This window comes from Gymnoscopelus microlampas (genome assembly GCF_963454915.1).
Source record: "Gymnoscopelus microlampas genome assembly, chromosome: 5".
NCBI lineage: Eukaryota > Metazoa > Chordata > Actinopteri > Myctophiformes > Myctophidae > Gymnoscopelus > Gymnoscopelus microlampas.
Window position 1 is genome coordinate 27,002,628 of NC_139942.1, and position 21,102 is coordinate 27,023,729.

General features: G+C 41.8%; 2 protein-coding genes across 5 annotated transcripts; one reads left to right on the forward strand and one right to left on the reverse strand.

Annotated features, from left to right (window-relative positions):
- Nucleotides 1–173: 173 nt before the first annotated feature.
- stk25b (serine/threonine kinase 25b) lies at nucleotides 174–6,962 on the forward strand. Its single transcript, XM_084057162.1, has 11 exons — nucleotides 174–664; nucleotides 1,840–2,070; nucleotides 2,318–2,374; nucleotides 2,844–2,952; nucleotides 3,386–3,543; nucleotides 3,846–4,031; nucleotides 4,656–4,801; nucleotides 5,592–5,697; nucleotides 5,867–5,944; nucleotides 6,314–6,450; nucleotides 6,623–6,962. The coding sequence occupies exons 1-11, from the start codon at nucleotides 632–634 to the stop codon at nucleotides 6,660–6,662; spliced, it is 1,281 nt and encodes a 426-aa protein (XP_083913288.1). The 5' UTR covers nucleotides 174–631; the 3' UTR covers nucleotides 6,663–6,962.
- A 1,197-nt stretch (nucleotides 6,963–8,159) lies between these two features.
- septin2 (septin 2) lies at nucleotides 8,160–19,249 on the reverse strand. 4 transcript variants are annotated; one of them, XM_084057811.1, is made up of 13 exons: nucleotides 19,095–19,249; nucleotides 18,087–18,127; nucleotides 17,005–17,119; nucleotides 14,204–14,290; nucleotides 13,906–14,029; nucleotides 13,550–13,684; nucleotides 13,130–13,247; nucleotides 12,819–12,920; nucleotides 12,346–12,491; nucleotides 11,891–11,974; nucleotides 10,568–10,628; nucleotides 10,034–10,123; nucleotides 8,160–9,741 (listed from the first exon to the last, which is right to left on the reverse strand). In XM_084057811.1, exons 2-12 carry the CDS (start codon nucleotides 18,108–18,110, stop codon nucleotides 10,043–10,045), a joined length of 1,077 nt encoding a protein of 358 aa, XP_083913937.1. In that variant the 5' UTR covers nucleotides 18,111–18,127; nucleotides 19,095–19,249; the 3' UTR covers nucleotides 8,160–9,741; nucleotides 10,034–10,042. The 4 variants fall into 4 exon arrangements, with proteins under 4 accessions (XP_083913937.1, XP_083913935.1, XP_083913936.1 ...); XM_084057809.1 differs by having other exon boundaries at nucleotides 11,852–11,974; XM_084057810.1 differs by having other exon boundaries at nucleotides 18,072–18,127.
- Nucleotides 19,250–21,102: the final 1,853 nt, after the last annotated feature.

Consider the following 21,102-nt stretch of genomic DNA (forward strand, 5'->3'; position numbering starts at 1 on the left):
TTTGGGAACCACTGGTTTAAACAACATTTAGGAAACAAGCCCAAATAAGCAACTACACTTTAGAAACAAGCCCAAAAAAAACGCAACCAGCAACAATATTGCCAACCAATATTTACAAGCAACTTTACAGGAAAAACAAGCGCAAAGTCGCTTATAGTAATCGGACATGGCAACACTGTCAGTGTGTCTGGGCCATTATTTTGTCCTCCTGGAGCCACAAATGAAGAACGAACAGACTGCGTTCCTTGATATGAATTAAATATTGATACTTCTCCCCTCGGCTTATTCATTTACGGCTCATATACATGGAGTCACACGACACAGAGCTGGCGTTCCTGTCGGGCCGCTGAGGCCGCTGCTGGGGGACTTCGAGGCCGCGGAGTGACATCCCTGTTAAAGCCAGCCAGCCAGCAGCCTTGGGTGTTTATCTATCTCACTAGCTTGGCTGGCTAGCCACCTAGCTTCCTAGACAGCTAACTGGGGGGAGTTGGAGGAAGAGGAGGAGGAGGAGGAGGAGGAGGAGGGCGGAAAAAGAAGAATTTTGAAGACTTAAAAACTTCATAACACAGACAGACAGAGAGAGAGGGCTGCGGCTGCGCTGCCCTCCTTTCCTGTCAGACCCGCCGAAGGGATGATGGCGCACCTTCGAGACATGCAGAACCAGGTACAGTAGTGTTACATTCGGGGAACTGTCACCTCCCTCGTTTCCCAGACAAGACGAACCATGGGGGTTCGTCTTGTCTGGGAAACGAGGGAGGTGACGGTTGGATGTGAGGCTTTCTGAGTGTGAATACATGTGTGTATGTGGGCGTGGGTGGGTGGTGGGGCATCATGGAATCATTAGATCACCATCCAGAGATTGGAGATTGCCATAGTGATCTCTTGGTGGTACACGCCCATCCCAGATCCATTCAGTTTAATCTTCTACTTGTCAACAACAATGGGGATCGGATATTATGACACATTTAAAGGAGCACTTCACCCATTTTCAACCTATCTTCATATAATTAGTCCTCACTAATGCTCATTATAATGTGGTACCATTTTTGTCTACTCACTCCCAGAGCAGGGCCGTGGACAGTTCAGAAACCCCACGGCAGGGCCGTGGACAGTTCAGAAACCCGCCTACCGGTGACATCATTGATGGGGAATCCAAGCGAATAGAAACTGCAGGCTTTCTATTACTGGAAAGTTAGCATGATGTGATGGAAGCCATTGTTCACGTGTTATTAATACCACAAAAAAGTGCTTATCAATGGTGTCACTGGTAGGCGTTGTTCTGAACTGTCCACAGCCCTCGTATGAGACACAACTGAGTAGAAAAAACGGTATCATTTTATTTTATCATGAGCATTAGTGAGGACCAATTATATGAAGATAGTTTGAAAATGGGTGAAGTCGTATTACCATATTTTTTTTAAATGGTAATTGTTATATTATACCAGAACAGTTAATTGTTTGCCCCATATAATGCTTGTTACCCGGAGTGGAACCACTCAACTTATAAATGTCATGCATCTTAAATTACACAGTGTCAGAGTGGAGAGCTAATTTTGTTGTGACTGAAAGGGTCAGTACTGGTAGCAGATAAACTATTCATACATTAGCCTTTTTATTATGAGCATTGGATGAGTTTATTGAAGTATAAAAGATAGATTAGACTTTACCTTGGATGACTTATGACTAGTGACAATCACACTGATGGGAAATTATCTTTTCGCTTTCATCACATTCATTCCACTCGGGCTAACACACACAGACAACACACTCACTAGCAACACTCAGACAAAACATAATGCACTCAAAATGCCACTGTTTGTCTTTTCATCGGTGGCCCAGAATTCCCGGCTGGACCCGGAGGAGTACTTCACCAAGCAGGAGCGTATTGGGAAGGGCTCCTTCGGAGAGGTCTACAAAGGCATCAACAATCGCACTAAAGAGGTGGTGGCCATTAAAATCATAGACCTGGAGGAGGCAGAGGATGAGATTGAGGACATTCAACAGGAGATCACAGTGCTGAGCCAGTGTGACAGTCCCTTTGTCACGAAGTACTACGGATCATACCTGAAGGTGAGGAAAGACCTACACACAGATGGAACTATCGATCATAGCTGAATAATGAGGAAAAAACGAAATAAACTGGGAATTTGACTGTCAGGCCCACTGTCAACAAAGACCTTGTGATAACGTGTGACACGAATACATTACAATACTAATGTCATAGTGAATGTGCTTGTCATCAGAAATGCAATGTAAAACTGGTTTGACTCTCTGATTAAAACATTTTGTCCAGTAACTTGCTTTTCTATTTTCTCAGGGGACCAAGTTATGGATTATCATGGAGTATTTAGGAGGAGGTTCTGCTCTAGATCTGGTAAGACAATATTAATTTAGCATCAAAAAGCCTAATTGGCAGCATAATACTATAACAAGAATCTGATATGGATCCCTAAGCCATTCTTTCTTTCTTTTTTACGGCATGGCTCCTCAGACACGAGCAGTATAGAAGAGGGTCTCTCTGTCTGTCTGTCTGTCTGTCTGTCTTTATAGTCTTTATAATTGAAGTCAAAGGGGCCCTGATCGGGCTGAAATCTTGCCCAAATTTGGAGTCATATGTCATAGATATGTCATAGAAGACCACATGGACTCTGAGATCCACATTGGAGCCACGCTGTTCCGGACAGGGATTCTTAGATCCACTTTTGTTCTTCTTTCTTTTTGCTTGTTTTTCTCAGTCACACATACATATGAACTGAACTCATTGCCTATTTCTCTGTCTCCGTCTTTCCATCCATTTCTCATTTATCTGGGTCATATTCTAACCACTCTCTTATTTTTCTCAGCTGCGTCCAGGGCCTCTTGAAGAGACTTACATTGCCACCATACTGAGGGAAATACTGAAGGGACTGGAATATTTGCACTCTGAAAGGAAGATACACAGAGATATCAAAGGTAAGTTATGAGCATAATGCAGAAGCAACACTTGGAGAGAATAGATGCACTCATTCAGTACAGCTAACTGGAAAGAATTGTATTTCCTTCAGCTAAATGGGTTGGCGTATAATGTAACATACCTCATCTAACGTGCAAACCTTTGATGCCAATCTTAGCCAATCAGGATGGAATATGAAAAATCGGACAGATCCGTGTTGATCACATGACTATAGAGATCAGCGATTCCCACTGATCCAAGTGGTAACGCCCGCGCCCACCGTTCTCCGTCTGTTAAGACCTTTAGTCATTTTTAATGGACAGCCATTCTAGAACGATAAAATGTTAACATTAATATAGACTGAATGTTTTCAGTTATCGTGCTGACATGCCTTGACCATTAGCACTGGTCTTTATTTCTTTCTTTCTTCCTACCTTCCTTCTCATCTTCCAGCTGCCAACGTGCTACTGTCAGAGCAGGGAGATGTGAAGCTAGCAGACTTTGGGGTGGCCGGTCAGCTGACAGACACTCAAATAAAGAGAAACACATTTGTGGGCACGCCCTTCTGGATGGCTCCAGAGGTCATCAAACAGTCAGCGTATGACTTCAAGGTGAGACCGGAGTCCAGTCCACGCATAAAACCACATAACATGTTTATTTGATTTCAGTTGCAGTCTTGTCTGCTTCAATATTCAGTCTATTAAACGTGCTGGAAGGTTCAGTGTTGTTCGCTCTTTTGGTAAAAGATGCGTTTTACTTAAAAAATGTTCCTCCTGAAAAAGAATCTAAATTTAGCTGGTCAACTCTGGCAGTTAGCCCCAGTTACAAATGGACAATGGCACAGTAGTTCTTGAAATACTTTATAAACATTAAGAAAAAAATGGATAAAAACCTCTCTCTCTCTCCCCATCAGGCGGATATCTGGTCCTTGGGAATCACTGCCATTGAACTGGCCAAAGGGGAGCCTCCCAATTCAGACCTGCATCCCATGAGGGTGTTGTTCCTCATCCCTAAGAACACCCCTCCCACTCTGGAGGGCTCCTACAGCAAACCTTTCAAAGAGTTTGTTGAGGCCTGTCTCAATAAAGACCCCCGCTTTGTGAGTCAAGTAGAAGTTTTATATGCATCCATCTGGTACCTCTCAAGGTACTATGGAAGTACTGATCTAGGATCAGTGTTAAGCGCAATACATGCTCCTTCCGAAGTTTTCGGAAAGGGAGGTGATATAACTACAAATTGACGTCATTCAGAACTTCTAATGGGTGGTCTCAGAACATTTCCTCAGAACCCCTGCACTCGAGAGTCGAGATGTCCTGACTCTCCGAACTAGATTGGAAAGCCCGTCTGAAACTTCGGAAGGACACATCAGAGGGAGCATGTCTTGGCTTTTAGACTCCTTGTTTGAATAAATACTTAGCTAGATACTTCTAGAACCAACTAGAAATCATGCTCCAATGAGTCAAGCTTGGGTTGAAAAATGCTGTTTCTTGAAGAAAAACCGCTTAGTCATATCTATTTTTGTGACTGGATGAATTACTCCGATAGGAGGTGTGGTTTGCATTGTACCGTCTCTAATGTTCAGACTTAGCCCAATGCCCTGAGCTAAAAGGCTGAAATAAGCGTTGTAATTTGACAAAGGGCTCTTTGTTTGAAGATGCTACGATTACGAAAATATAATTGAATGCTGATCTCTTTTCTGTCTGCTCTCCTTCTCTCTATGCAGAGGCCGACGGCCAAGGAGTTGGTGAAGCACAAGTTCATCACACGCTACACCAAGAAGACACCCTACCTAACGGAGCTCATCGACCGCTACCGCCGCTGGAAGTCAGAGGGTCATGGAGACGAGTCTAGCTCCGACGACTCAGACATGCAAGTAGTCCCCAGTGCACCAGTCTCCCACTTCCAGTGGAAACGTTTAATTCAAACATGTCTCTTTGTCTTTAGCCACTTAAGCTCTATGTACTTCATTGTACGACGAATAGTAAACAATAGACAATCTACAAGCTCACAAGGCATCATGGTGCAAGACACTGTGGGCTTGTAGATCTGCTATTTTTGCCTATTATAACATGCCCAAAATAGGGACGCCAGGTTGAAAGTGGTTCAGTATGACATGAGTTTTCAACTTTTGTTTCTTTTGTATTGTTTTAAATTGGTCTGTACGCCTGTAGACCACTAACGCCACAAATTATCGGGATCATCAGCTTACCAGCACATACCTCTAATACAGTAGGCCCTATATGCAGCTAAAGGCTGGTATGTGGTTGTTGTTTCAGAGCTTATTTGAATGCCAAGTCTAGTGCGATAATACAGTGAGGAACGTGCACATACGAAGTGTACAAATCATCTAATGCATTACCTATGGTAGGGCCGTTGAAGTGCTGCTACTGCAGTTTGCTGTAGTTCAGTTTTACTAGCTTTCTGTAGTTCATTGTATTCATGAATTACTCTTCATTGCCAAGTTAAGTTGTGACTGAAGCACAATGCATGCACATACGTACGTACACACACACACGTACGTACACACACACACACACACACACACACACACGTACATACACATGTACACATAGGACCTCTACATAAGCATTCCCCTTAAATGTGTTATTCCATACATGATACATGCTTCTCTCTTTCTCTGCTTCTCTCTCTGTTTTAGGGATGCTGATGGTGATGACCCCCAGTGCCCCATATGGACCTTCCCCACAGTCCGACCCACCTCCCTGAACAAATTGCAGCAGGGATACACACACACAGATTCCGATGTATGTACACACTTAAAAATGCATGCACTGTACACAGTTCATTTAGCTCTGTGAGAGTGTGTAGAGTACATACAGTATGTAACCAAATGGACCCATACATTTGTACAGTCTTGGAGATGATGTCTTAACACTTAGATTCAAAAATCTAATACCCTAATATTGTTTCCAGTCAGCCGATTTGGTGAAACCGTATCGCCAACCGAAGTCACAATGTTTGTCTGCCTTGGTCACGCCCATCTTCAGAGAGGTACGGCAAATTTTTGGGGTCGGTGGTTGCATAACATGGAACATGTCAATTAACTGTACACACACCTTTATCAGTCGCCTGTTGGTTAGTTTAGGGAAAAATAAAAGCTTACTTCATCAGCAATGTCTAATTTAGCAAAAAGCATCCTACTACTACTTTGCTCCTTTATGTCTGTCTTTGTTCAGCTGATTAGTAGAAATAGAAGGAATCAACTTGCATCATGTGTAGCCCGGCTTGCTAGCTGACGAAATTCAGTTGCGAGGGGCACCACAAAGGGTTAATCCGGCCTTGATCCATGTGACGAGAAAAGTGGCTGTAACTTCACCGATTTCGAAGTATAATTTTATATAAACGTATGTAATTTTTCAGCTGAAGGAGAAGCGACGAGCTAATGGTGGTGGTGTTGGAGCCATTGAGGAACTGGAGAACGCCTTCAACCTTGCTGAGGAGTCCTGTCCTGGCATCTCTGACCGCCTGGTCACACACATGATGGAGAGAGTGTGCAGGTCAACATTTAACATATACAGTAATATATCGTCACTGTTGGGAGGAAACCTCCATTTTCAACCTGCCATGTTTTGGACATTATAAGCAGATCTACAATTGTAGGTGTTTAAGGCTAACTTTAAGTCTTGATGTTGTAGTCTTTCTAACTCCACTTTTTCCTTTTTCCTCCAGGTTTTCTTTAAATGGTAACACCACCCCTTCTTCACGGTGAAACCCCCAGCTGGATGTAACTCCCCCTCACTCCTCTTTCTGCCTCCCCATCCCCCAAGAACTGCCCCAGTGCCCCAGGAATAAAATAAGGACCACAGAAAAATACCCTCTTTGATTCCTCTTTGTCCTCTGCCCTGTCCCCTTAAGAGAACTTTTAATTAGTTATAATTAAATATTTTTACAGTTTTTCTTTATAGAATGGAGAGTATTTAAGAAAAAAAAGCCATGACATTGAGAGCGCTGTGTGTACCAGTTAGGTTGAGAAGGAAAAAAGTCCTATAATAAAGTCTATAAAAAAAGGTCACTTTTGTTTGGCGTGTTTCTGTTTGGTTGTTTTAGATGGTAGTGTGAGGAATGGCTGATGGCCATTTATTACTCAGCTTAGAAAGTACCTCAGTGGTTTGTTTGATCAGGTGGGAAGACAAGATTACATTTTCTGAAGAAAGTAAATTAACTTGGCTTCTTTGCAACAGTAACAATACAGTAGAAAACATACTTCCAAGAATCAGATATTAATAAAGATATTGTATTATGGCATAGCTTTACATAGGTCCTGTTTTGTGCATCCTAAATGGTCCTGCTGGCCAATATAATCACAAAGTTCTAGGTCGTTGGAAGGACATTGCCAACGTCCTTCAACTTCAGTTGGAGTGTCATTCACAAGCAGCAGTGTCAACTATTGGAACAGTGCAGATGGAATCTGAACCATATGAACTCTGCCTAAAATCTCAGTCCAGTGCTCTGAGTGACTTCAGCCTGGTTGATACTTGATCACACAACGCTGTCGCTCACTTTAAAGTATCTGATTATGCAGTGACCTGTGATACTGACCTATTCATACATTCTACTTACCTACTTATATTTACCGTCTTCATATATTATAGTTAACAGTTCACATTAATTTCAATATTACAGGGTCTAATTATTTTGGTTCTTTGTAATACAGAACCCCACAGCACTAACGGTGCAGTTTTGCCCAATTAATCACTCACCCATGCTTCACCTCACTTGCTGCTAGTAGAGTAACAGAGGGCGTCAGCTGATCTGTGGTTAAGTTTGGCACACTGCTGCTAGACTGACAGAAATCTTAATCTCCCTTGAGTGGCAGAGCATGACAATACATTTTTAACCACTTAAACCCTATAATACTCATTGACTGGAGTTCCCCAGGGGTCTATACTTTGCGTCCTCCTTTTCAACCTCTAGGTCAAATATCACCGAAAATAGCCGTTCTAGCATGTCACAACGAGTTGAGCTTGTAGATCTGCCATTTCCACTGAATGTTAGCCTATTATGACATGCTCAGAATCAGATGCTTGGGTTTAAGTGGTTAAATCAAACCGTAACCCTGTAATAAGCACAGACTAGAGGCGGACATGCCAAAGTTATTTCACTTAACAGCATGGTAAATGTCCAGAATTCATTTAGTACATTATGATGCTACGGTTAAATTAAAAGGTATCTAGTAAAACAAGATAGTAATAATGGCTCTAGAACGTAGATTTAATAAAAACTTTTTATTATTACAAGATATGCAACATGAACATCGGTAGTTTATTATTGGATAAAACCGCATAAACTGGAATGTTAAGAACTCTGATCTTGGCTGTGAGGGACATGTTGGCTATACTGTCCCCACCAAATCACCTTTTAACATTTTTGTAACTATGGCAACAACATATTCAGCAGTTGGAACAATTAAAAGATTACATAGTTGAATGAAGAAGCTACATCACTAATACACAGAAGCACAAAATATTTCCTGGTTCCTGGAATTCTATAGATAGAATGTAAAAAAAACTGATGTTGCCTGGCAACAAATATTTCCAGAACTAGGTAATTTGACCTCCTCAGAGATGTAATGCCTCCATTCATGTGGCTTTGTTCTTGCCTACATGTTTTCAGTTATCAAGGAAACAAGAATTCATTACAGTATAGGCTAGACAGCATGACCTCCACTGAAATGATTCTCTTACATAACTTCACAAAGGAAATCATAGGGGAGCAATATATCCGCTCATAGGCATGTCTGTTATACTCAATATCAGCTCATTTCCACATTTTTGTCAGTCAGTATTAATGAATTTGACAATATAATGGAACGCTAGGGGGAAATGAACGGAATCCATCAGAGGCACATTACAGTAAGAAGAAAAAAAAAACAGCTTGTGTTTCCTTCATCTGTCAGGTTTACAGGAAGACTGGAGGATATCATCAGTCAGTGTATTTTAGTCACAACATACCGGAGTCCAAAAGAAGTAGGGTGAAATTGCCAACAAACAGCGACCTGGGATCCCTATTCACTGGTTAACATTACAAAAATACGCATTGATCCCAATTTAGCACACAAGGGAACTTTCACCAGGAATTATTCCAATCAAATAATGCCAGTTCAGAGAGGTTCCATAGTTGCATGCAAGGCCGTGGAATAATATTAACATGAAAGCGAGTGAGCCCTGACTTTTATAAGAGAAACTTGATTTTGGCTGCTTACCAGAGTGAATCTGAAAACATGTTATCTTTTGACAAAGAAAATGTTCAAATTGGCATCATAGCTTAATCATAGAAAAAAGGGTTATTTGGGGGGTGGTTGTCATTTTTGCTCCTGAAAAAAGCAAGAGCTGCTATTCTTTCACAGTAGTGGGCTCTCCCATTTAGAACGCTAAACAACAGATAGCATATGATCTGCTAGTGGTTTCATAGGACCAGAAGGCCCACCATAAACAGCACTGGGGAGTAGCAGCAAGACCTGGGCTTTCTCCACAGCAAAAAAAAAATAGATATTCCTCAATTTTTAAAGAAAGCTCCTATTATTTCATTTGAATGATTGGAGTTAATCCAATACAATGAAACAATATGAATAATTAAAAATAGGGAATATTTGAAACCAAAGCATGTAGAAACTGTATAAAACATAATACTGTTTGTATATATATTTAGATATTTAAAAAACATCCCAAGAAGTGAAATACACTAAGATAGTGGCAAGCAGATATTGACCAGTTAATCTTTCTCGTTTAGTTGCTCCTTCTTCCTTCATCTGCCGTCTCTGGTCAAACTCAAGCAACAGCTTTAAAATCCTACAAGAAAAGACAGGATAAAGAACACTGTCACACTTCAAGTATTCAAGCATTCCTGGCACTCAAGAGTTTGGCTAGGCTTTGTGTGTTTGGAAGATTTGCGTAACTCAAGCTGCATTCAGAACATCCCCACAGTTAGACATAATCGTGTCTCAGTGGTTTATCCACAGATGTCAAGGCAGAGAGTTAGATGTGACACTGTTCAGATGTACGTAAATGTAGCAGTGCGGGTGAGTGTGCTTTGGCGTTTGTATCTGGTGTGTGTAAGCACATGCTTGTGTCCTGCTCTTACCATGTGGTTTCAAACGCCTTCTCCCTCTCCGTCGCCATGCTTCTGCATCTGGGCTTGCATCTTTGTAATCATCTCCTGCATTCGTCTCAACTGAAGCATAAGAAACGTTGGACTCAAGAACAGAGCATAGAATCTCTCCACTGCTATCATGACTTGCACATATTTTTCCGGCAGCCTTTTTACCATCATACCATTTCCCCATTAGAAATCCTTCTAAGCAACAATATTTAAGCATTATTTTTTATCATTCTTATCAATTCCTGTCCGTGTGGAGAGAAAATTAACTCATCATATAACATCTTAACAAAATGAGACAAATGTTTTCCTAACAAGAGCTTTACAATGTATGTCATTGAGGTCTGACTCGACAGGGAGAAATCCTGTAACCAAAAAACTAATTTAACAGCTAATTCATACTTTGGACAAGTTGTCCACGGAAAATAATGATATTTTCAACTACAAACGTGTACTTTTATCATGCAACACAGCCGTGACTCAGTATAAATTAGGCATAACATTTATGGAGTATCTCACCTCAGCATTCTTCTCCTGCAGAATCATGTCTTTGTCCATTTCCTCCGGCTCTGGTCCCTTCCTGAAATAACACGCAAAGAAAATGTTTGTCAGTGAGATGGTCTGAGAAGTGCACTCAATATCCAATATTTGCATGAGAACTTACCTTAACTTGCATAAAAATAACCCACACGCAGCAAAATAATTTGTTTGCATTAGCTATGCTTGCGAGCATTTTAGAATCAGCAGAGAAGCAGGATGCACAGTAAAGGTCTACAGTGCATCAAGACTCTTGGTGTGGTTGTGTGTGTGAGAGCATGTGAGGTCATTTCAAGTGGCATCAAGCAGATGTGATGCAAGCGACATATAGAAAGTGAAAAGGGGGAGTCAGTGGGTTAGTGACAGTTTTCTCTGACAGAAGCCAGAACACATCAGGTGAGAAAAGTGGATATCTACTGTGAAGAACTACAAAGAATTGAAAGGTGCAAGCCACAGAAGCAAGATTCCAGAGTAAAAGCAGCAAGTGCAGGAGTCAGGGAACAGCCATTACCTCCCCCAATAGAAAGAAAGTACCTCCAACATTCCACTTGCGGGATTGGACAACTCAGGCCAGACAGCCATCATTGGACAGATGGCGGACCAATGGGACGACAGTAAAACCACTGCCGTTTCCTGGGTTGGCTTCAGAAGTAAGTTTCAAAGAATCTTTTTGGTTTACGTTCAAGGATACTTTGATTTAAGTTCATGATACTGACACAAGTCATGGTAGATATGAATAAGACCCTTGTTCGATCTACAAAGTTACCCAAACTATATAGTACATGCTACAAACTACCCATAACTAACCCATGACTACATCCCAAAGTATTATGATCAAATGTCATTCACAACTATGGCCAAATTGTTGTCAACATGCAAATGTTAAAACTACTGTATTCGTCTATGGCCTGTACAGAAAGGCCATACTAATATTAATGATACATATAAAGAATTAAGAAAAATGTCAGTTGCTTTATGCCGTCATGACAGAGGGATACTATCCCTTTACAACTCGATAAATCTTGAATAAAGCTCTTCTCCTTTGACTGACTCTTAATATCCATGTCCTGAATTAGCATCTATGCATGCCAGACCTATGAATCAAGTGACTTTGCACTGCAGCAGTGAACTTCTCTTGTGCATGTATTCATCTACCTGGCTATAACTTACTGGTATACCAATACTGTACTACCGTCGTATATGGGAGGTTTGCTTTTTGATGAGGGGGGGAGGTGCAGAAAGGCAAGCTGACAGACAGGTACGTACGCAGGAGACAGAGGCAGAATGTAACCATGGGAAGACAACCTGCCGCCCCTTTTGAGGCGCTCCGAGCGGAAGTTCTCATAGTGCAGGTCCTGGGTCACTTCCTGCAGGTCCTGCATGTGGGTACTGCAGAGAATGTGAACACAATAAACAATGAACGTATTGCCAAATATAATAAATGAATAAACAATTTGAAACTATCAATTAAGTGGGTATCCATGAGTGTTCGATAACGTAGTGCAGGATAAAACAGCAGTACATAAAACTATGAAATCATATGCATGATCTAAAATACAACAATTTGAATGGCATAAATTGATACCAGGCACATGCAAACATACATCTCCCCATATGTATACACATGTATTTGCGCAGCACACTATTTAACTATTTAAGCGTCTGCTAAATGCCTAAATTGTCTTATTCGTCTCCTTCTCAAAAAGAGGCCACAACAGAGGGAGTTGCGTTAAATCTCCTTCTTCCAGGAAGACACTCACATCAGCATGGTGCGCAGCTTGAGGAAGTCATTGTGCTCTGGGTTCTCCACCTCCACCACTCCCCAGGGGTACAGACGACCTCTCACCTTCTTCCCCTTGGCTTCGATCTGCTGGTTGGAGCCCACCACAGCAAAGGGAATGCTAGCCTGGAACAGAGAACAGAGAATGGCAAGGTTGCCTGCTATTTAATAATGCTGCATTTACATGACAGAAAAGATGGAGCTTCCTTCTTGAGTGGAAGTGTCTCAGAGGTTACTAATTGGGCATCTGGTGTCAAATATTGGTTGCCGAATTAGGCCGCTATACTGATAAACTTCCGATGAATTGCCGTCTTTCATGATCCGTTATATCCAAGATCAATCTTTACTATCCCTGACAGAATCACCTCTCCTTTCAGGGTAAGAAAGATCAATTCAACCCGATTTCAATTAGCAGGAACTCAGAGGGGTCAGTGGGAGATGGGGGGGCTTTACCTTGAGAATCCTGGTCTGCTCCTTGAAGTCCTCGTCCTCATCAGACTCAGCGTCAGGGAGGTGGTAGATCTTGATGCCGTGCTCATCGATCTCATCCAGAACCTACACAAGACAATAAAAAGGACCACAGAGGTTTTACTGCATATTGGTGTGGTTTGTCCTAATGCTTGGTCATACATCTTATTTTATCACCACTCTTTGTTTTTTTATATATGTATGTATATTTTGCAATTAAAACCAAAGGACCATAGATGGTCAACATGAATAACTTCAGGCAGATATAGAACAATGGCAGGCTGTGTAGTACTTACCCTGCGCTTAAGCCTTTCCCTCTCCCTAAGGGTCAGTGTGTCTGCCTTAGCAATGACAGGAACCACGTTGACCTTGTTGTGGATGGCTTTCATAAACTGGACATCCAACGGCTTCAGACTGGGAGGAAAGGAAGCACAGAGAGACAGATATCAAGCGATAGATAGATGGATTTTAAGAGAGAGAGAGAAAGACCCACAGAGGGAGAAAGAGAGTCAGACAAAGAAAGACAAGATGTTGAGTCTCCTCCCCATCTCTCCAGCTTTTTAAGTAAACAAAAATGCATTTTCAGGTTAGGATACCAATTTCATCCAATCAGGAGAGACAACTCATACAGGATAAACAAGAGAAATTGACAAGACACAATTAGCAGACAAAATTGTGCGTGTGCGCATGTGTGTGTGTTTTGTCTGTGAACTCACCCGTGGCCCAGTGGGGAGATGAAATAAAAGCAGCAATGAACTCTGTTGTCTACAATATGTCTGCGGTTTAGTCCACTCTCATCATGGAGGTAGCGTTCAAACTGATCATCAATGTAGCTGATGATAGTACTGAAGCTAGCAGAAGAAGTAGAAATCACACAAGTGATTAGTTTCGTCAATGCCACACACTCAGACCTTTGGATATGTAGTATGCTTTTAACCTATGGTATGTTTTTCATACAATCTTGCATATTTTAACCTACATTTGTGAGCACAAACATTGGACGACATTTCAATGTTCATGTTCACAAATCTATAGTAAAAAAGCAGTTTCCATCAACTGAGCCCTGGCCTACCAGTCCTGACTGTTGATGGCATCTCCGTATCCTGGTGTGTCAACCACAGTCAGACGAAGCTTCACTCCTCGCTCTTCAATCTCCACCGTGGAAGCCTCAATCTGAACCGTCCGTTCGATCTTCTCTGTCGTCAGAGAAGGAAACGAGTCAATCGAAACAGTAAGATAAAGCAAACACAGATATGATGGTTAGGCTTTTAGATTACTAGGTCTCAGGTATGAGTGACATGGATGAAATACTAATGAATGAAACGCTCAGCTGAGGTGAACTGGGAACAGTGTATCAATCTGTGCATTACCTGCAGCTCCGGGAATAATTCTCTCAGGGTAGAGGTCAGTAAGGAAGAGACTGTTGATCAGAGTAGATTTCCCCAATCCAGATTCACCTACAGAGGATGGTAAATAAAGACCATGCATTACACATCAGCAGGAATAGATCAATGAATTGGAAGAGAGATAATACATATTATTTTTTTTCCATAAATTAATTCTTGATGTTATACATCGTATAATCTCTCAAGACAGATTCCGGGCTCTCTACCCATTCTGTTATGGCCGCCTCCGGCCCTCGACCAACCCATGCAGGGGTTTACAGTTTCAATCACATCTCCATCAAGACAAATTCAGGTTCCAGACAGAACAGATGCAAGAACCACACTGTGCAGCAGGAAACCTCACATATCCTGGTGACAGGCATTGGACCTCACGCTATACGGAAAAAACATTAACCCAGTCTTCCCCCAGAGCCATCTTGCGATGGTTAAAAAAACATTCCTTGTGGAATGAGTGCAAGTGTTACTGATCCTTCAGTAACATCCAAGCTCTAAATGTTTAGAGAAGCCCTTCTGGATCATTTCATTCCTCAGACCAACTCAATGCCATCGACTTGTAGGGATTATAATAACGGCAGGAAGTAAGATCCTGAGTGTTCTCTTCTAGTCTCACGTTACAGTCCCATTAGAGAGACTGCTAAGCCTCTGGAAAGTTACATGAAGCATCAATCTATCTGTTGCCAAATAAATAATGAAGAAAAAAAAAAGTCAACCCAATAATTATCCTATTTTCTACAGGCAAAATATTCTGTGCTGTGAGTAGCAACAGCTGTTCTCTTGACTTCTCGACTTACAGTAACGCTATAAGCTCGTTCCATGTAATGTAGATCTGTCCGTCTGTCTGACTGCCATCGTAAATACACACCGTATGTGTGAGACTATAGTGATTTTCATGGGAAAGCATGAGGCCTAGTAGGGGAAAGTGTGAGAAAGTTTGCCCAATATATGGTGAGAAAAAAATTGTATAAAGAGAAGACCAACATCCAAGACTCAATCTCATCAACCACAGTGACAGACTGTGTGAGCCCCAGCCCCCCTCGCTTTTCACTTCTCTAGTCTACACAAACGTTGGTCAACACTTAAGTCTAGGATGAGAAAAGTTGAATCCTTGACCCAATGCATAGCAAACACATTTCATCATCACCATATTTCTCTCAAAGATTTCAAAAGCTTGAATGAGAACATTAAACACTTTAAGACCAAAACTCAAAAAAACGCCATGTCAGGTAGGTTATTGTGGGCCAGCAATGTTCAGAATTCGCCAATTAGGATGGAGTATGAAATATTGGACAGATCCGTCTTGATCACATGACTATAGAGATGATGTGATTGTGTACCGATTTGCGTGATGTTTGGACAAAATCTGTAGGAATAATATTAAAAAATTAGTTTTGCAAAAATCTGCCTCCTGGTGGCGCTATTAAAGGCCGATCTGAAACATTTGGGCCAGAGGTTCTGCTCTGGCATCCAGGGAGTGTGTGCAGTTTCACGTCGATCGGGCCAATGGTGACTGAGCTTAGCTGTTCACAGACGGACGGACGGACGGACAGACAGACAGACGGGGTGCAGTCTACAACAGTCTCCACTACGCCAACAATAACACAAACTGGTTGTGTTCTAAATCACACATATCATCTCTCATGCATGCTGAATTAGGCTTCTGTGAAGCTATCTGTGATTGTATCGACTCGTTCATCTGTTCATGACATGATTCCATGATATGCGAATAGAAGCTTAAAAAGGGAACAAGTGCTTAGACAAGTCCCTTGCCTGATCATTGATTTCAAGAGCTTCATAGATTAAAGGCCAATTCTGATAACAGCAAATCAGCACACCCTCTAGTTCCAACATGAGAAATGTATGTTTACTAGCCAGGTCCTCCAGGGGAAGAGGATCAATTAGTCTCATTTAGGGTACAGGTTGAAAACGTCTTTAGAGAGCAAACCAAGCAAGCACTCCCAGTTCTTCAAGTATTAGGAGAGGCAGGCCATGTCCAGTGTGAATTTGCTTCCCAGAGTCGCTAGGGCCACATTCCTCTCCGGTTTATTTTAAGGCAAAGGGGGATGATGAGTGTACAATAGACTCCCCCCTATCTCCCAACCCCCGCAGAGAGGGCCTTTACACAATCAGACAAATCACACTAAGAGTTTACATAGAAACTGACACTAGCTGTACAACTTGTATAAATCTGTCTGGAACTACTCATGCTCCCATGCAAGCAGATATACACCTGTACATTAATGCACACAGGCTCAAAGACAAGACACATGCAAACAAAGGAATTACTGTGACTTTGTACTGAGAACAAAAATGGAAGAGACCTTTAAGAACCAGGAAGCATATGATTGTCACAACTGACCATTTGCCAATCCTCTGACCACAAATCTATGATCATCAGCACAAAACAAAACAAGAAATATCATCGTTAACTTGAACATGAAAAGTATCCTAGAATTCTTGTTGTTCTTAGGTCTGTGTGCATATCGTGCACAGGCAGACAATGTGTCATTTCCTCTTCCTCAATAAAAAAAAAGAAAAAACTGAGCTTCCCTCCAAAAGAGACAGAAAAGGAAATACATAACTCCAATGTCAAGCGCTTTCTGTAGCCATCACATTCCTAAAGTGCTTAGAGTTAAAAAGGAGCTCTTGAAAACTGTCATCATTGAGAGACACATTCCGTTTCATACCAAAATGCTTAACGCCCCAGAGTGACAAGGAGAAAAAGAACATAAAAGAAAATGCCCGACAGACGGCGACAGCACACTTACCGACCACCATGAGGGTGAACTCAAAGCCCTTCTTGACAGACTTGCGGTGAACCTGGTTGGGCAAGTTGGCAAATCCAACATACCCTGGTGTCTCTGGGTTCGAGAACTGGCCTTGCTATAGACGTAATGGGAGAAAGGAAAATGGCAGCCGTTTAAAAAAAACTAAATCTCTATGTTTGTGCTCACATAAATCAATGTTTAAAATTTCAGTACTCACTTGGGAACATCCCCTTATCACACCATTAAGTTAAATTTAGACACGCTTGCATTGGTTCTCATAATAATCAGTGCATCATGACATTATTACCCCCGGAGGAGAAACCCCAGGAAGAGACAAGCTGTTCACGCAGAACAGAAGAGGCACTGTGGCCCTCTGCCATCTACAGTATTAAAGACCTTCCTTCCAGTGTTACTTACAAGGAGAAGAGTGTGCAGATGATAAAATAACTGTGTCACTGTGTATAGGCCAGTAGGATAATGGCCATACAGTACCTGTAATTCCCACAGTACCCAAAAGATAATTGTGCACACACACAGCTGATTTGTTAGCCAGAATTCTGCCCTGTGGTTTTGTGTGACTTGTAAAAACCTCCCCTCCCCCATTCTTTCACAAAAGGTGGGTGACTGAGAAGCCTGACATGCGTATGTTCTCATATTCTGCCTCTGGGCCCTTGGGTTGACTCGACACAAAACAGTGAGTCATCATGTGGCAGCAGTCTCTGGAGAGCAGCTGGGAGAATCTGCCTGAGTGGCCAGGCCTTCAGAGAGTAGCATTATTTTGCAGTAGTTAGTTATCAGGGGATGTTCAGGGTAATTAAGTGGAGAAAAGGGGGGGAAAAACATGAAACGTCAAGTTAAAATATGTTTAAATAATTCTAAGCTGAGATCAAATAGACATGGAAAACCATTTCCAAGATACCAGTTGCATGCCAGTGATAATTATGTGTCAAAATGCATTCTCATCATCGTTATTGCCAAGTCATTAAACTAGAAAGATCACTGAAATGTAAAAGTCTGGTATTACAGCATTGTACTAGCTCAGGTGTAAAACTGAATTTGAGTAGTACCTCTGTGGGACGTACCTTCATCTTGTCTGCCTGAGACATATTTCCACTCCGTCAACCTGCCATAAGAAAGATGTAATTACACATTCAGTCAATCACTGGCAAGTAAAAAAAAAAAGATGTGTTAACTATTGCAAGTTCAACTATGGTCTCAATGCAATAGGCCTGCAAAGCCTTTGTAAAATGGAGGTTACTAGACTGCTGACTTGTGTGAGACACAGGAAGTCTGGTTCATACTCACAATAATAGTGAGAGTTCTTTCTCACCACAGAAAACCTTAGGCCCTCTTTTCCTGCTGCTTGATTGGACAAGCTAGATCTAACTAAATATGTTTTACTTGATCGTAAGAGATGGCTCAAGCTCTCCATCAGCAGTGTCCTCAGTTCAATAATGTCATCATATGTGCTTGAAATGAACTGTCTAATATGAAGAAGAAGTCTTATCATGGGATAACACCAATCATATTACCTAATCTAATCAGCTGGGAAAAGGCGACTGAAATAAAAATGCACCGCTACAAATCAACTAGAGGTCTAACATCAGTAAGACACTGGACAAAGAGTGGACAAAAAACAAACAAAAGTTACTCGAGTTAATAGCTAATAGTTTGGAGGCTAAATGTCTTGTCTTCAAGAAGTGCTAACATGAATCAGAGCTACGGTCTCTGTGTACCTTCATCCGAATGATGGGACTTGGATTCGGATGGGAGTTAGTTAACTGCTAACTTAGTTCAACGTCAGTTATTTACATGTGAATCGCACATTATGCTTTTCAAAACAGGATCGCTGTACACCCATCTTTTGACACGACGTGTGGGCATATGAACTGCCTAAACTTAAAAAGCAGCAAGCTAAAAGCACCATTCCATTTTTAGCTAGCAGTTACATAAAGCTAAAGGCTACAGAGCTAGCACAACTACTGAACAACTCGTACTACAGGATGCTAGTAGCGTTAGCCAAGCCGCTCCGCGGGTGTCGCTTTTCCAACCCAATTTAAACTCCTTAACAATTAAACATATAACGTTACCTTGCAGGTTGTCGTCAACAAATGTCCAGAGGAGTGTAGTAGAGACTGGGGTGGACTCGAATCTTGCGGCAGCAGACAGACGCCGACGGACACCTCAAATTCTTCAGATTCCGCTGCAGCAGCTTCCTTTACACGGACCAGAATGCATTGGGCGTGAACGACTACAGCCGAGCCTACAGTACAGCCACTTCTCTCTCCAGTACAGCCACAGGATCTCTCAAGCAGACTACAGCCACAGGAGGATCTCTCCTGGACCTAGGCTACAGCCACGGATCTCTCAGTCTCCAGTAGAGTCACATATACCAGTATAGTACCTGAGCCTATGGCTTTCTTCGGTACAGACAGATCTCTCTGACTGAATAACACCCAATATATTTTAAATGTCATCAGAATTAAGACAGATAGGACAAATGCATTTTAGACTAGTGGTTCTCCAGGGATCATTGTGGGGTTTCCATCCATCCACAGCTGGGTCCCACTCTCCAGAAAAATCAGGAACAAAATATTTTCAAATGGGGGGCTGTCGCCTATTATCCTACTACTTATTCAAAAAATCTCTGTCCATGTGCGTGTGTCTGTAGTTCACATAACTCGAGAACGGATAGGCAGTCGTCCAGAACCGCCGATCCGAGTAGGCCGAGTAGGCCGATCCGACCTTTGCGTGCACAGCACTTTGGTTCAATGCTGTTGTTTTAAATGTGCTCTATAAATAAGGTGGATTGGATTGGATATAGGATATGGGGAGCTGGTTGTCCAGTATGCCAATCCAACCGCTACTATGCGGATATATGGGACTGACCAACTTCAAACTCTGCGTGCGTAACTCTGCGGGTGAAGCAGCATTCTGCTTCTACGGACCGACAGCGTGGAATAAACTCCCATTACACCTAAGACAGGCAGCCTCTGTCGATAACTTTAAAGCACAGCTCAAGAAAAATATCGATAGATCCATATAAATCCCCATATATGGAGTATGCTAATGTCATCAATATGATGCCATAGACTAGCCTAGACTCCATATTTGGGTATGCCTGACTCCGTATATGGGCGTACAAGAGACCCAGACACAGATACATAAATCACCATATATGGGCATGAAGGGATCCAGGAAAATGCATGACCCCAGCCATGCATTTCCAACTTGCATAATTCTCGACTTGCATTGTTCCCGAATAGGCCGGTTCCCAACTGGCTAGTAGTACTGTGTATATATATGAATTTGGGGCATCCTTGACAATAAAATGAACTGAACTGGTGGGATACTAATAATTACAAGTACAAAACAATACAGCCTTTCCTAAAGTTACTCAGAAAATAAAAATAAGGCATGGGTTTCCGAGGCTACTCAGAAAATGACACAGTCACAGGTGTATGGCTACAACAGAGGAGATTGTCATTTTCTACATTTCAGGTAGCCTAACCATCTGTGATTATTGTAGGCTACACCATTGGACACAAAGGTTGGGAACTTTGACCCCTGCTGGTTGTGCAAAAAAAAAATCCCCATTAACAAACACCACAGTCATAAACAATTAATTGAATGAAATTTGCCCATGCAACAGGTGTCATTTAAGTCATAAATCATTATATTTGAATCACAATATGTTAATTTCTTACATAAACTACAGGTCAAGGAATTACAATTGAATATGTGTGTTTTGGGGTTTTATAGTCATATGGAAATATGTTTTATTCCTAGAAATAAAGCCTTTTTTCATTGAACTGTGAAAGCAAGCGCCACCAGAGGGCCTCTAAACCTAATGGTGTCCATCAGTGCTCTCTGCCAAGGAGAAACATGCAGAGTGGCGTGTTATCTTATCTGTGTGGTGTGTCAAACTCAAACATGATTTTAAAGGGAAACTTTTGGGGTTATAATGACAAAAAATTATACTTAGCTTATTATACATTTGACTGGTTAGTTTGTGGTATATAATAAATAGGCCTGAAAAGCTGCCTGCCAACAAAAACACGTGGTGGAGCCAGCAAAGGAAGGTAACTGTATTTTAAC

Excerpts from the sequence above, each read along its gene's own strand:
- stk25b (XM_084057162.1), top strand. The coding sequence starts at position 632 with ATGATGGCGCACCTTCGAGACATGCAGAACCAG. Across the intron at positions 5,698-5,866 it reads ACACACACACAGATTCCGAT|TCAGCCGATTTGGTGAAACC; the intron begins GTATGTACACAC and ends TATTGTTTCCAG. Across the intron at positions 6,451-6,622 it reads ATGATGGAGAGAGTGTGCAG|GTTTTCTTTAAATGGTAACA; the intron begins GTCAACATTTAA and ends TTTTTCCTCCAG.
- septin2 (XM_084057808.1), bottom strand. The coding sequence starts at position 18,110 with ATGTCTCAGGCAGACAAGATGAAGGTACGTCCCACAGAG. Across the intron at positions 11,975-12,345 it reads AAGCTGCGCACCATGCTGAT|TACCCACATGCAGGACCTGC; the intron begins GTGAGTGTCTTC and ends CATTCTCTGCAG. Across the intron at positions 10,629-11,851 it reads ATTCTGCCTCTGTCTCCTGC|GAAGGGACCAGAGCCGGAGG; the intron begins GTACGTACCTGT and ends GTGTTATTTCAG.